At 33.0% G+C, this 16,488-nt stretch overlaps 2 protein-coding genes across 14 annotated transcripts; both read left to right on the top strand.

Annotated features, from left to right (window-relative positions):
- Window positions 1-474: 474 nt before the first annotated feature.
- On the top strand, window positions 475-5,361 carry LOC137816377 (BEL1-like homeodomain protein 7). 6 transcript variants are annotated; one of them, XM_068619484.1, is made up of 6 exons: window positions 662-768; window positions 944-1,037; window positions 1,746-2,746; window positions 3,368-3,720; window positions 3,812-3,872; window positions 4,294-5,361. In XM_068619484.1, the coding sequence occupies exons 3-6, from the start codon at window positions 1,880-1,882 to the stop codon at window positions 4,924-4,926; spliced, it is 1,914 nt and encodes a 637-aa protein (XP_068475585.1). In that variant the 5' UTR covers window positions 662-768; window positions 944-1,037; window positions 1,746-1,879; the 3' UTR covers window positions 4,927-5,361. The 6 variants fall into 6 exon arrangements, with proteins under 6 accessions (XP_068475582.1, XP_068475583.1, XP_068475585.1 ...); XM_068619483.1 differs by having other exon boundaries at window positions 1,749-2,746; XM_068619481.1 differs by lacking the exon at window positions 944-1,037 and having other exon boundaries at window positions 475-768.
- Window positions 5,362-11,479: 6,118 nt separating this feature from the next.
- On the top strand, window positions 11,480-16,266 carry LOC137816378 (BEL1-like homeodomain protein 3). 8 transcript variants are annotated; one of them, XM_068619487.1, is made up of 5 exons: window positions 11,480-11,770; window positions 12,777-13,774; window positions 14,392-14,744; window positions 14,835-14,895; window positions 15,352-16,266. In XM_068619487.1, the coding sequence occupies exons 2-5, from the start codon at window positions 12,908-12,910 to the stop codon at window positions 15,985-15,987; spliced, it is 1,917 nt and encodes a 638-aa protein (XP_068475588.1). In that variant the 5' UTR covers window positions 11,480-11,770; window positions 12,777-12,907; the 3' UTR covers window positions 15,988-16,266. The 8 variants fall into 8 exon arrangements, with proteins under 8 accessions (XP_068475588.1, XP_068475589.1, XP_068475590.1 ...); XM_068619488.1 differs by having other exon boundaries at window positions 11,566-11,770; window positions 12,774-13,774; XM_068619489.1 differs by having other exon boundaries at window positions 11,652-11,770; window positions 12,748-13,774.
- The last annotated feature ends 222 nt before the right edge of the window (window positions 16,267-16,488 follow it).

Consider the following 16,488-nt stretch of genomic DNA (forward strand, 5'->3'; position numbering starts at 1 on the left):
ATTGAATTAAAAAAATAGAGACTAATCTTCTAGAATCCTCATATTCGTTAAAGAGATTAATCAATTTTAACATATTTTTTTAGGCAAATTTAAAAAGAAAGTATTTGGAAAAGAAATAACTCTTCACTTTTTTTGGGTTTAGATTTAAAATATGTAATTCCAAAAACAATGAACAGATAATAAAAATACAATAAAATATAATAATGAAACTGTTAGGAATTCCATATCGACTAGATAATCTTTCATTGTATATAAGTAGGTGCAAATCTCAACCTCATGAACTGATTTTATGGAATTGAGTTAGACTTAAAATCTACTTCGTAACATGGTATACGAGGTTGACTTAGACTTAAAATCCACTTTGTATCATGGTATCATAATATTTTTGAAGGAGTCTATCCTAGCGAGTATTTTTTGGGTTTAACAAGTAGAGATTAGAGACTTATTTATATTTGAGAAGTGAAGTTATAGAGTGTTGGTAAGGTTTTTAGTTGAAGAGAGGATGAAAAAATTTAATTAATAAGAATGGATGATGTATTAGAGGTAGACGTGTGGGAGTAAGAAACCAATTTGTTTGATTATTTTAATTTTGTTTCATTAAAAATGGTTTTGGTATTCATTGGTTGGTGCAGCTGGTGGTTCCAAACATAATTTGAAATTTATATGTCTTGGGATTGCCATTTCTCTGGCCTTCCCCAAACTGTGGATTCTTGTCTGTAATTTTTCTCTGAACCTCTCTTCTCTCTTACCCTTCTCTTTCTCCTTCAGGTATTTCTCTTTTCTTCTTCTTTCTTTCTCTCTCTTTTTCTCAACAACACTGCACAACCACCTTAATAGTTCAAAACACACACTTCCTATCACTATGATGATGCTCTTTTACTGTTTCTGGTCCATGGTGGTGGATGCTACTTCTCCTGCTCATAAACTCTTGTTTTAACAAAAGGGGTGGTGGGGTTTTCACTTTTCATGATTCAAAGTGTAAATAAGTATCTAAAAGCTACTGTGGAGTGCAAAAAAGTTTAAATTGTGCTTCAAAGGTTCGGATTTTTCACTCATTATTGCCTTCTGTTCTTGATTGACTGCTGCAGTGCTTTCTTCTTTTCACTCTTCAATTTCACTTTTTTTGTGTGGTCTGAACTTGACCTTGCTTCTTTGGTTTTCACTTTCAAGTTTCAACCACCACCACCATAGGGTTTGAACTCTGAAGCCAATTATGCCTCTGGGGTTTTGGTTTCACACCTCATTTTTCAGTTTTGTTTGGTTTTCAGGTTCGTTTGCATCGTTTTCTGCTACCTCGTACCTCCGTTTTTTATTTGCAACACGCAAAAGCAAAACAAAACAAAATGAAAGAAGCTTCCTTTTGGTCAATTTATTTAACAGGGAAAACAAAGCCTTTCTTTTCTTAATCTATGGTAACGAAAGTATGCTTTTGGCCAAACCCCTTTTGTTTGAAGTTTAAGCCAGTGCTTTGTGGTTGGTTAATGATTGAAGCTGCACTGTTATGTTACAGATATATGTGCGCTAAATAGTGATATAATGCGTCTCTGATTGCTTTTGCTTCTGATGTGGTGCTTTTGCTTTATAACAACGTAATCTTTTCCTTTGATCAGACGTGTCTTCTATTTTGTTAACCTTTCTCTTCATTAACCTTTTCTTCCTTTTGGATTATTTTATTGCAATTTAGATTCTGTATTGTGTTGAGATTTTGTTTTAGCAACATCATCATCGTTGGTTCAATCTTGTAGCAGAGGCAGCAATATATATTTAGCTCGGCATCACTACTGGTTTCTGGAACCTAAGCCTCGAAGGAGATGTGTAGCTGACTCAGTTGTAAAGGACCAGAAACAAGCACATCTGAATTTGAGTTATAAATTTTACAATGTATTCAGACCAAGCGTTTTCTTCAGGGTCCTATGCAGATATGTTGTCTGGGAATCCTCTTTTACCTCATAAATACAGTGAAACTGTTGGAGGACACAATGAGTTGAAGTTCATCTCATCCATGAGGGACACAATGACCGTGCAACCTATTGATGAGCATTCAAATGCGGCCCCCACAGCTGATCAAGACTCTTTTACCAATGCTGGAGATTCCCATTCCCATCTTGTTCCTAGAACAACACAATTGGGACTTGTGAACAGTGAGCAAAATGTACAGAACCAAGGCTTGTCTCTTAGCCTTGGCTCAGTGATGCCTTCTATTGCATCAGTCCCTACCTTTCCATATCAGTATCCTGGTGCCGGTTTCTCTTCACTAATGACTGCTTCTGTCCCAAATTTAAGGGGCCCTTCATCTCTTAAAGATGATGAAGCCAGCCTGCAAAGGGAATTGAGAAATGCTGAGTGCATGGCATCTTTAGCTTCTTGTGGCTTTCACAAAAGGGAAGGTTTGTTGTATACTCCACAACACCCCTCAATGTGCCTCAGTGAAGGCCAAAGCGATGGATCACTGGGATTTTCCAGCAATGTTTTGAACTCACAATACCTCAAGGCAGCACAGGAGCTGCTTGATGAAATAGTTAATGTTCGAAAGGCTTTGAAGCAAACTGGTTTAGAGAAGCAACAGAGTTTCCGTGATATTGGTTTAGATGGCTCTAAAGATTCTGATGGAAAATCTACCAGCCAATCAGGGCAGATATCTTCATGTCCCAATAGTTCTGCTGCAAACACTTCATGTGAGCTCTCACCTGCAGAACGACAAAATTTGTTGGACAAAAAGACAAAACTTTTATCCATGTTGGATGAGGTAGGCCTCTAGACTTTGTAGCATTGAATTCCAGCTCTTCCTTCTTTTCTATTTTTTTTATAGCCTTGGTCTGTCCCCAGTTATTCTGTATTTCATATAGTTGGTTATAATGTATTGTTACATACAAAAATATTTAATGTATGTGTACTAGTTTATTTTCAAGTACAAAACATTTTATTTGGCATTATTTTTAAGAGAACGTTTGAAGGAAAGAGTATTGGTTTCCAGAAAATAATCATTTCAAAACATGCTCCAAATAAACATTTTGCCACAGCTTAAGCTTTTGTGTAAAGTTATTTACTCAACAACCTGTACAACTTTCAAATTTTGTGTGTTATTTTTTTTCCTGGAAAAGTGTATGTGTTGAAAGTGCTATATATAGATTTATAACACTTATTAGTAATAAATAACAGTGAATTGGCCACAGAATAAAAGAGTAAACGACTTTCTCTGTGGTTGATTTTTAGTTATGCAATTTAGTTGGTTTTATACATATGCTACATTAGTGATTGATTGAATTGTGTATACTTAGATACCAAAAACACAAGTAGTGCTAGTGATTAGAACGACTGAGAGTGTTAACTTGTGACTTAGCTCTTATTTTTTTCTTGGCTCTGGCAGGTTGATAAAAGGTACAGACAGTACTGCCACCAGATGCAGATAGTGGTTTCATCTTTTGATATGGTTGCTGGTGTTGGAGCAGCTGAACCATACACCGCACTTGCGTTGCGCACAATATCGCGCCACTTCCGGTGTTTGCGCGATGCCATTAGTGGCCAAATTCAAGTGACTCAAAGGAGCCTTGGAGAACAAGAAGGAATACCTCGTCTCCGCTATGTTGATCAGCAGCTTCGGCAGCAAAAGGCCCTTCAGCAACTTGGTGTAATGCGACAAGCTTGGAGGCCTCAGAGGGGACTTCCTGAAACCTCTGTTTCAATACTTCGAGCATGGCTCTTTGAGCATTTCCTTCATCCGTATGTCCCTCTAATCTGTACATAATTTATTTCATGTTCTCCTAAATAGTATTTGTCTAATAATTGTTTTCCTATTTTCATTTGGTTCCAGTTATCCAAAGGATTCAGAGAAAATTATGCTGGCTAGGCAAACTGGCTTAACAAGAAACCAGGTACGATAGTTAATGCTTTGTAAGTTGTAGAAGATTGTACAAGTGAATGTTTGGGAACGATTACTTGTGTGGAATAATCACTTTTAACAAATCAAAGCTGATACTAAAGAGTAAACAGTGTTTACGCTAACAATTTAATATTTAACTACAAATTGACATGATGCATATAAGTTTGTTAATATTTATAATAATTATCTTAAAAGCAATACCACTATGATTCTTGAATTCTGATTAGTTGACATTTTAAAATCTCTTACACCGACAGTGCATGGATATTAAACTTGAGAAGTAGTTGATTTTCGAAAATAAGCTAAATCAAACACATCAAATTTGGTTTTGATGGGTATGCAACAGTAAAATCAGTAGCCCCTTAAAGTTTTAGTCTTATTGTGTTTGGTAATCTTTATTTCATTCATGTTAGGTGGCAAATTGGTTCATTAATGCAAGGGTGCGTCTTTGGAAGCCAATGGTTGAAGAAATGTACAAAGAAGAATTTGGTGATTCTGAGATTAGCAGCAATCTATTACCATCAGAGAACACACTGAAAGCTCCAAGAGATGATGTTCAATCTTCTGACAGCAAAAGGGAAGAGTCCCAGGATAACATAATAACAGTTGATGATAGTGTTATTCAGCATCATGGGTTGAAGTTGGATCATGCCTCAGAGTTGGACAGAGGGATCCAAAGTAGTGATCATGGAGAAAATGCCATGGATCCTAGAATTGGGAAACTGCAGGGTGACCAAAGGTTCAACATTAATAACAGCAACAGTCCTTATTATGGGGAAGGCTGCATAATTGCTCCTACTCCTGCTACATATGATTTATCAGAGTTAGGTAACATTGGTGTGGGTGGACAGGTGTCACTAGCATTGGAATTGAGGAATTATGAAAGTGAAGGATTTGGCGTGTCCAATGATGAGATGCATAGAAGATGCAAGAAAACATTGGCTTCTTCCCCAGAGGCTGATTTGCTAGATTACCATTTCACAGACCAAGGAAAGCAACAAAACAAGTTTGGCAATCCTCACCTATTACACGAATTTGTTGTGTGATGAAGGGTGAAGGGAACAATGGTAATGTGTACCACCAAAATAGTTAGAAAGACCAAAAAGCCTATGTTGTTATTTTACTTGGTTGCTCATTCTTGTCCACAGTTCATGAAAGTCATGTAAATCATGAACCGTACAAAAATATACACGTAGGTATGTGTAGATATTCTCTTGTAATATGGTGGTGGAGGGATGATTGGTTGTATCGAATGCAGGCAATTTTGTAAGGACAAGGAACGTATCTTGTGCATCATGCGTGATGAATAAGGAATCTTGTGAAGAGCATAAAAGGGTACCCATCTGAATGCATTGACTCTTGTGCTCTCACGTTATTGAAGTTTGTGTCTTTCATGAATGATTCATAAACCATAAGTTACTTCGTGTACAAGGAGTACAAGCATATTGATTACTTTTGTTAATACTATTTGCCTTTGGGTTTATTGGTGTTGAATTGAATGCAAGTTCTACATTTTCCAATGCATAAACGTAGAAGCTATGTCTAAACACTCTTATACTATGTAGTTGTTTTAGATTTTGATAAAAAATCTTGGACCTAAATTGATTATGGATGCTAAATGTTTTCATACATCAGGAGAAGAAAACAATAAAAAATGAACAGAATTTTATATAAACTGTTTCCACAAACTAAAATTAAGTATACATAAATTGAAAATCTTTTAGAGAAATTTATGTGAAAGAGCTTTTAATCTTCTCATGAAAATATTATTAAAGAAGCCATTCAAACATACAACAGGTATTAAAGCTGCGTGTGGTTATTTATTATATCTGTTGGGAAACTCAGTTTCATGGGTTATGAGATATAACACAAGAAAATTCTATTTTTGGGTGGAGCAAATTTTCCATTAGACTCTCTCCTAATGGAAAATCAAATACACATTAAACCAGTTAATTTAAGATCTGAAATTGAATTGAACTTTGAGCCAATACAATCCCAGAAAGATTGGTTGAAGAATCAATGTTTTCACATTTCAAGTTCTTCAATGATGGGCTGCAATGATAGTTGAAAACAATATGCATTTTAAGCATGGTTCAATCAGTGTGTGATTGGGTTCATTGAAAGCAAGTGGCATTAATAAAAAAACAAAATAAAAGGTTGTTTGATTAAAGTAAAAAGAACATTTCTATTCTGCATTCTATCCATTATTATTCATGAAGTTTCACAGTCACAGATTGACAATCCTAGAAGGAGGAGTGTGCAGAAGGAAGCCAACTTTTTCTCTGCTTTATGCATGGCACAGAGATCAAATGAGCACAGCAAAGCAAGCACAGATTTTCTCTGTTGCAGTCTACTTTTTTTCAGGCTTGAAAAGCTGGAAGGTTGAAGCTTTCGCTTGTTGGTATATGGTCAGGGGAAGTTTGGGACCACCATGTTGTGTTTTCTGTCATATTCTACGTAGCCATTTTACTTGGCTTCCAAGATAGGGCAGAAGAGAGAACACTGCCTCAGAGTCATAGGTCTGAGATGTAGCTGAGACAGATAGGCTCCTATTGCTATCTTAGAATTATTTATGGCATGTCAGCATCTACTCAATTACTGCCAAAAAAGTTAAGCCTACAAAACTTCCCTATTAGCCTAACTTGTGAACAAAAATAATTCACCAATCAACAATTACAAAGGGTTAGTGTTTGACACCACAATCATGAATGTTGTGTTAGCCAATGGTTTTATATGTAATTGCATTTTTTTAACATTTGCTCATCTGACATAGTCACTGGTGTCAGGGTCCTGCAGTTTGCAGCTATGTTGGCATTCATTTGTTTTCTTATGAAAGAAAATTTGGCTTTATTCGTGTAGTAAACTTTCCCACTTCATCAGAACACTGTTTATTAGATGGTTTGAACCATTCTTGCATTCTTAAATTTCAATTACTTTGTTGAATTTATCTTCATTCAAAGACATTTCAGCTTGTACTTTTGAACATCTTTAACAGTTTATATGTGCAGACAGAGAAGTACTCATATGTTATGAAGCTATTTATTCAACAAAACAAAGGTCCCTTAGTTAAAGCAATATGCTTTCTTTGCCCCAAAGCAAACTCTTCATAATCAAGTACAAAATGTTGATTGTGTATGGTTTATATGTGAAAATATATAAAACTGACTTATATATAAGATGAGTTTTACAAACTTTATAGAATGAAGAACAAAATGTTGACGATAGGTCTTAAAACGAGTCTAATATGAAACAATTCTTAAGTTCAACATAACTTTATAAGATTGATTTAAATAAAAATTATTGTTACTGTGAAATATTATTATTTTTGGTCGATATCGGATTTTTAACATGTTAATTAAATAATTATTATGCTTAGAGTAATTATGTTTGTAGATAAAATTTATGGGTTAAATTAATATTTAATGAGAATGGGGATTTAAATTTTTAAATAAGATGAAATTAATAAAATATGATAAAGTATATAGCAAGTTGCCGAAAATTGGGGGCTCCTAGGTATAGATATAATTATTATGCTTTTAGTATTAATATGTAACTTTTGAAAGAATGAGTGTCAATTTTCAAAGATGTTGCAAATGTAAATGGTGAGCGTTGAAGTTTTACTTGGACTATTATACACGGTTTGTGAAAAAGTGTCACTTATGTACCTAATGCAAATATAAGTATAATATAATAGTTTAAAAATATATTAATTAATTACAAAATACTCAAATATATAATAAGTATTTAAACAATATTCATTTTCTATGCTTATTTGGGATGACTACCTAAATCTGAAATATTATATATCTTTGTATTAAATAGTTAAAAGAATGTGTTAGCAATAGAATCACGAGTTCAACAAAGTTTTGAACTTCTGCTTAAATATTTTCAAAGAATTGATATGGATATACCCTTTGACGAGAACATCTACTAGTTGAAAAAAAAATCAAAATATTTTTTCTGTAAAAATCTAAGTAAATCTTTTTGGAGAAGCAATTTCTTGAAGGAACTATGTCATTCATTCGAGTATATCCTAACGAATTTTTGTTGGATTTATCAAGTCACTTATTATCGGATTATCCATAATATGTTATCTCTTGTCACTCTTGGTGTAAGAGTGTGTTGGAGATCCCACATCGACTAGATGAGAACAATTAGGACAATTCATTGTATATAAGTGGGTGTAAACCTCACCTCACGAGTCCCAACCAACAAACAAAATAAACAAGAATAATTAAAAATATAAAAGTGTAACTTTAAAAAAAAATTGCTAATTTCTTAACCAACTTAAAAAAAAAAAACTCAATAGATGTTCTTCACAACAGCTATTAATTATCAAAGTTGTTAACCAATCAACTTTGCTTAAAGATGGAGGCATGTCCATTCAACACACATAGATGGAGAGAGTTTCCTTCAGATAATTGTTTAATTTTTTAATTTTATGGAATGAGAAAAACATAGAAAACGACAGAAGAAAGAAATATATATAAAGAGACAAAAGATCTTAATAAAGAAAAAGATAAAATAATTTTGTTAGTATATGACCTAACTATAAATAGAAAAAAATTGAAAGAAAGAAAATGAAAGTTCTAATAAAAAATACATATGAGATTTGTGGTCGTGAAAAAGGTCATCAATTCTAGATTAAATATGTTCAATTATTAAAAAAATAATTTAAATGGATAGAAAAATGGTTTTCGGGGCAATTATTAAAGAAATGGTCATTAAAAATATTGTGACACTAAATCCTTAATATGTCAACGAGAGATTAAAAAAAATATTTGAAAATTAAAAAAATAATTAAACCCACTATTTATAATTTAACAAACGACATGACCACTAAAAAAGTAATTAAACTCAATCTACAGTAAACATCAGTTAAAAGTGTAGGGAATAAAATACACATACATTTACAATTAGAGAATATATAATATAAATTTGTAAAATTAAACATAAAATTATTTTGTAATATTATTCATCTTAGTTATAACTTAATCACTCCATAATAAATTAATATAAACAAATTATTAAATAACTATTTGATTAATTAGATTTTATTTTATATAAAAAAATATTAATATTTAAAATAATTTATATTGTTAATAAAAAATTATAAAATAGTTTTTATATTGGTAAAAACTTTTAGCTTATAAATTAATTATTAATTTATAACTAAAAATTAATTTAAAATTTAGAGTAATTAATAATTAAAATATTATTAATTAATGCTAAATATTAACTTATAAACTATTTTATATATTCAATTATTATTGGGAAGGTTTACCTATGTAGTACAACTACTATACACTGATACTGATACGGACATCAAATATGACAGAGACATTAACAATATGTGTAATCTCTAAAATATGTGAGATATAAGAACATATATCTATATATTACATTATAATAATCAATTGTTAAAAAATATATTTAATTATCATTGGGAAGGTTTACCTATGTAGTACAACTACTATATACTAATATTGACACGAACATCAAGTATGACAAAGACATTAACACTTCGATATGTGTAATTTCTAAAATATGAGATATAGGGACATATATCTATATATTACATTATTATAAATTATATAAATTAACAATCAAGATTTATGTATTCAAAATCATCTATAAATAATTTTAGTCAAATATAATTCATTTGTAACATCTCATCCATTTTTTATCATCATTGAAAAAAGACACTATAGTTTTAGTTGAAGTCCATTTAAAAAAAAATTAACTTTAAAAAAACTCACATTATATAAAGATATAATAAGAGATTAAATAAAAAAAATTCTATTAATGCATATATAATATAAATATTCTTATTATATATAAGATTAGTTTCTTATTTCTATAATCATAATAAAAACTTATATAAAAGTTTATAAATTTTAAGAAAATCAATTTGTTTTTTTTTTTAAATTAGGTCAGAGTCGTGTTAGAATTGTGAGAAACTTAAGAAAATGTCTTTTAAATTGGACACTTCATCGATATGTGTTGCATGTGTCAACATTCGATACATGTTTGATACAAAAACACACAATTTAAAAGACATGTCCAAGCTTCATAAGAGTTTGCCTATATCCAAATATAAAGTAGTTAGCTATACCCTCCAAAGAAGAGGGCAACCCTATGTAAAGAAAAGAAAAAGTCCTTTGTCCAATATATGTATATGATTGTTGACTCCATGGATATGAAAAGTTGACACAATGTCCAATTGAAAAAGCCATGGTCATGGTGAAACAACAAATCCTCTTTTGCCATCTTCCATTAGTATGTATCTTATGCTTGCTAGGTGTATGCATGGTGAAAGAAAGTGTTTGTTTTGGATCCAGCTAGCTAGATAATCATATACTAATTAATAACTTTGGCACTAACAAAAGTGGTTTATAATAATACCACTCAACCTAATATAATTAATTAACAATAGTTAGACATTAATAAGAGATGAAACATACACGTCCAAGCCTGATTTGGTGACTTTGACCTACTTATTATTCTACTATCATACCCAATCCACCAAACCCTAATTTTCATTTTTCATTCATCATACAACTAATCTTCTTCTTCTTCTTCTTCCTCTTCTTCTCTCTCTCTCTTTGTTTCTGTTCATCCTAACTCAACAACAACAACAATGCATGATGATTTGTGAGTTAAGTTATGTGAAGGAGGCTTAAGAGGGAAAAGGGTTTCAACAACAACAACATATGCATTATATTGCATTACATTTCAGCTCCACCAACTGGTTGTTAGGGTTTGAACACTTCCAAGCAATATAATCAACCAGTCAACCACCCTCTCAAATCTTCTATTCCATGCTTCAATTTCATTCTTCTATTTACACCATTTAATGCACACCTTCCTATTTTATATATATATATATATATATATATATATATATATATATTTACACCCTTCTATTCTACTACTACAATTTTTCTAACATTTTCCTTTACCACACGTGGTAATAATAAAAGATTTCCCCTCTCAATAATTTACTAATTCTTCATTACACCTTCTCCAATACTACATTTTCTTTTACTTATATGAATAAAGAAAAAGTATTTTTTAAAAGGGTTTGAAGAGTTTTTGTTGTGGATTAATTTGGTAAACATATAAAAGAATGCTGTGAACATATATTTCTTGTGCCTTTTCAAAGAAGGGTATCTTGAAAAATCATGAGGATGAATTGTTCTTTGAAAACCATAAGATTTTTTTTTGAAAAAATTGAAATTAGTCATCATATACAAATGCCAAAAAATGAGTTTTACAGAAGTTTTGAACTTTTAGAAGAACTAATGTGTAAAGTGAAAGACTAAAATTTTGGTAACACATTTTTTTAATGGAATTAGTTCATTATAAGTATTTTAGTCAGATAAAATACACTCATGTAGCCACAGTGTGTTAAAGAACAAAGGCTTTTGGGTTTAATATATTTATTACTTTTATTTCTTTTTTTTTTCTTACATGATTTTGGAGACATCACTGCAAAAAAGGCATGCTAAATTTTATTATTATTATTATTATGAGAATTGGTATAATATTTTTGTCTAAAGTTCTGTACATGATGTAAAACGACAAGCAAAATGTGTTGGGGACATTGGTTTTCAACAGAGCATGCAGAAAATTTAATTAATAGAAAAAAATTATGTATATAAGACTTAGACGTGTAGAAGTAAGAAACCTTTGTTTGATTATTTTATTTTTGTTTCATTAAAAATGGTTTTGTTATTCATTGGTTGGTGCAGCTGGTTGTTCCAAAGATAATTTGAAATTTATATGTCTTGGGATTGCCATTTGTCTGGGCTTCCCCAAACTGTGGATTCTTGTCTGTAATTTTTCTCTGAACCTCTCTTCTCTCTTACCCTTCTCTTTCTCCTTCAGGTATTTCTCTTTTCTTCTTCTTTCTTTCTCTCTCTTTTCTCCACAACACTGCACAACCACCATAATAGTTCAAAGCACAAACTTCATATCACTATGATGATGCTCTTTTACTGTTTCTGGTCCATGATGGTAGATGCTACTTCTCCTGCTCATAAACTCTTGTTCTAACAAAAGGGGTGGTGGGGTTTTCACTTTTCATGATTGAAAGTATAAATTAGTGTGTAAAAGCTACTGTGGAGTGCAAAAAAGTTTAAATTATGCTTCAAAGGTTTGGTTTTTCACTCATTATTGTCTTCTGTTCTTGATTGACCGTTGCAGTGCTTACACTTTTTCTCTTGTAGCTCTCTTCTTTTCACTCTTCATTTACACTTTTTTTTTGTGGTCTGAACTTGACCTTGCTTCTTTGGTTTTCACTTTCAAGTTTCAACCACCACCACCATAGGGTTTGAACTTTGAAGCCAATTATGCCTATGGGATTTTGGTTTCACAACTCATTTTTCGGTTTTGTTTGTTTTCAGGTTTGTTTGCATCGTTTTCTGCTACCTTGTACCTTCTTTTTTGATTTGAAACATGCAAAAACAAAACAAAACAAAAGTGAAAGAAGCTTTCTTTGGTCAATTTACTTAACAGGGAAAACAAAGTCTTTCTTTTCTTAATCTATGGTAACGAAAGTATGCTTTTGGACAAACCCCTTTTAATTACTCCCGTTGTTTGAAGTTTAAGCCAGTGCTTTGTGGTTGGTTAATGATTGAAGCTGCACTGTTATGTTACAGATATATGTACGCTAAATAGTGATATAATGAGTCTCTGATTGCTTTTGCTTGTGATGTGGTGCTTTTGCTTTATAACAACGTAATCTTTTCCTTTGATCAGACGTGTCTTCTATTTTGTTAACCTTTCTCTTCAATAATTTTTTCTTCCTTTTGGATTATTTTAATTAAATTTAGATTCTGTATTGTGATGAGCTTTTGTTTTAGAAACATGATCATCTTCAATCTTGTAGCAGAGGTAGCAATATATATTTTGCTCGGCATCACTACTGGTTTCTTGAGCCCAAGCCTCAAAGGAGATGTGTAGCTGACTCAGTTGTAAAGGACCAGAAACAAGCACATCTGAATTTGAGTTAAAAAATTTACAATGTATTCAGACCAAGCGTTTTCTTCAGGGCCCTATGCAGATATATTATCTGGGAATCCTCTTTTACCTCATAACTACAGTGAAACTGTTGGAGAACACAATGAGTTGAAGTTCATCTCATCCATGAGGAACACAATGACTGTGCAACCTATTGATGAGCATTCAAATGCGGCCCCCACAGCTGATCAAAACTCTTTTACCAATGCTGGAGATTCCCATGCCCATCTTGTTCCTAGAACAACACAATTGGGACTTGTGAACAGTGAGCAAAATGTACAGAACCAAGGCTTGTCTCTTAGCCTTGGCTCAGTGATGCCTTCTATTGCATCAGTCCCTACCTTTCCATATCAGTATCCTGGTGCCGGTTTCTCTTCACTAATGAATGCTTCTGTCCAAAATTTAAGGGGCACTTCATCTCTTAAAGATGATGAAGCCAGCCTACAAAGGGAATTGAGAAATGCTGAGTGCATGGCATCTTTAGCTTCTTGTGGCTTTCACAAAAGGGAAGGTTTGTTGTATACTCCACAACACCCCTCAATGTGCCTCAGTGAAGGCCAAAGCGATGGATCACTGGGCTTTTCCAGCAATGTGTTGAACTCACAATATCTCAAGGCAGCACAGGAGCTGCTTGATGAAATAGTTAATGTTCGAAAGGCTTTGAAGCAAACTGGTTTAGAGAAGCAACAGAGTTTCCGTGATATTGGTTTAGATGGCTCTAAAGATTCTGATGGAAAATCTACCAGCCAAACAGGACAGATATCTTCATGTCCCAATAGTTCTGCTGCAAACTCCTCATGTGAGCTCTCACCTGCAGAGCGACAGAATTTGTTGGACAAAAAGACAAAACTTTTGACCATGTTGGATGAGGTAAGCCTCTGGACTTTGTAGCTTTGAGTTCTTTCTTCTTTTCTATTCTGTTGATATAAATTTCCTTGGTCTATACCCAGTTCTTTTGTATTTCATATAGTTGGTTTTCAAGTTTGTGTTACATATAAAAATATTCAGTGTATGTGTAGTAGTTTATTTTCAAGCAAAAAGCATTTTTTTTCATAATTTTTTTAAGATAACATTAGGAGAAAAGAATTTTGTTTCCCGAAAATAATCATTCGAAAACACGTTCCAAATTCAGATTTTACCCAATAGCTTAAGCTCATTGTGTAAAGTTATTTACTCAACAATCACTACAACTTTCTAATTTTGTATGTTATTATTTTTCCTGGAGAAGTGTATGGAGTGAAAGTGCTATATATAGATTTATAACACTTATTAGTAATAAATAGCAGTGAATTGGTTACAGAATAAAAGAGTAAAACACCTTTCTCTGTGGTTGATTTTCAGTTATGCAATGCAATATAGTTAGTTTTATAAATATGCTGCATTAGTGATTGATTGAATTGTGTATACTTAGACAGTAAACACACAACTAGTGTGAGTGACAGTGTTAGCTTGTGACTTAACTCTTAATTTTTTTTTTGCTCTGGTAGGTTGATAAAAGATACAGACAGTACTGCCACCAGATGCAGATAGTGGTTTCATCTTTTGATATGGTTGCTGGTTGTGGAGCATCTGAACCATACACTGCACTTGCCTTGCGCACAATATCACGCCACTTTCGGTGTTTGCGCGATGCCATTAGTGGCCAAATTCAAGTGACTCAAAGGAGCCTTGGAGAACAAGAAGGAATACCTCGTCTCCGCTATGTTGATCAGCAGCTTCGGCAGCAAAAGGCCCTTCAGCAACTTGGTGTAATGCGACAAGCTTGGAGGCCTCAGAGGGGACTTCCTGAAACCTCTGTTTCAATACTTCGAGCATGGCTCTTTGAGCATTTCCTTCATCCGTATGTCCCCCTAATCTGTACATGATTTATTTCATGTTTCCTAAATAGTATTTTTCTAATAATTGTTTTCCAATTTTCATTTGGTTCCAGTTATCCAAAGGATTCAGAGAAAATTATGCTGGCTAGGCAAACTGGCTTAACAAGAAACCAGGTATAATAGTTAATTTTTTGTATGTTGCAGAAGATTGTGTTCAGGCATGTTTGCGAATGGTTACTTTGTGGGATAATCATTTTTTATGAATCTCTCTTTCAAGGCTTGTAGTAAAGAGTAAATAGTGTTTACACTAACAATTTAATATTTAATTACAAATTGCAATGTATGGTAAGTTTGCTAATTTTTATGATAATTATCTTAAAAGCAATACCACTATGATTCTTGAATTCTGATTAGTTGACATTTTAAAATTTCTTGCATCAACATTGCTTGGGTATTGAACTTGAAAAGTAGTTATTCCAGAATAAGCTAAATCAAACAAAGTAAATGTGTAAATATAATTCCTGAAATTTTGGTTTTGATGGGGATCCAACAGTAAAAATCAGTGACCCCCTGAAGTATTTTTAGTGTTCTTGTGTCATGTTTGCTAATCTTTATTTTGATTCATGTCAGGTGGCAAATTGGTTCATTAATGCAAGGGTGCGGCTTTGGAAGCCAATGGTTGAAGAAATCTATAAAGAAGAATTTGGCGTTTCTGAGATGAGCAGCAATCTATTATCATCAGAGAACACACTGAAAGCTCCAAGAGATGATGTCCAATCTTCTGACAGTAAAAGGGAAGAGTCGCTGGACAACTTAATAAAAGTTGATGATAGTGTTATTCAGCATCATGGGTTGAAGTTGGATCATGCCTCAGAGTTGGACAGAGGGATCCAAAGTGGTAATCATGGAGAAAATGCCATGGATCCTACAATTGGGAAACTGCAGGGTGACCAAAGGTTCAACATTAACAACAACAATAGTCCTTATTATGGGGAAGGCTGCATAATTTCTCCTACTCCTGCTACATATGATTTATCAGAGTTAGGTAACATTGGTGTGGGTGGACAGGTGTCACTAGCACTGGAATTGAGGAACTATGAAAGTGAAGGATTTGGTGTGTCCAATGATGAGATGCATAGAAGACGCAAGAAAACAATGGCTTCTTCTTCTCCAGAGGCTGATTTGCTAGACTACCATTTCACAGACCAAGGAAAGCAACAAAACAAGTTTGGCAATCCTCACCTATTACACGAGTTTGTTGTGTGATGATGAAGGGTCAAGGGACCAATGGAAGTGTGTACCACCAAAATAGATAGATAGACAAAAGGACTTATATTGTTGTTGTTTTTACTTCCTTGTTCATTCTTGTTGTCAACATTTCATAAAAGCCATGTAAATCATGAACAGTACAAAAGTATACACGTAGGTATGTGTAGATATTCTGTTGTAATATGATGGTGAAGATTGTTTGTATCATGTTCAGGCAATTTTGTGCTTCATGCATGATGAATAAGGAATCTTGTGAAGAATGTTAAAGGGGTACCATCTTAATGCATTGACTCTTTTGCTCTCTTATTGCATTTTGTGTCTTTCATGAATCATCATTCTTCATAAGTCATAAATTACATATGTACAAGGAGTACAACCACTTAAATTAGTTCAGTTATTTAATGATAAATGAAGGAGAAGTGTTGGAGATCTACATCGATTGAAAATGATGATATTTTATAGTATATAAATGTATGCAAATTTAATAGAACGAGTGAA

Source organism: Phaseolus vulgaris, chromosome 1 (assembly GCF_000499845.2).
Source record: "Phaseolus vulgaris cultivar G19833 chromosome 1, P. vulgaris v2.0, whole genome shotgun sequence".
NCBI classification, from domain to species: Eukaryota; Viridiplantae; Streptophyta; class Magnoliopsida; order Fabales; family Fabaceae; genus Phaseolus; species Phaseolus vulgaris.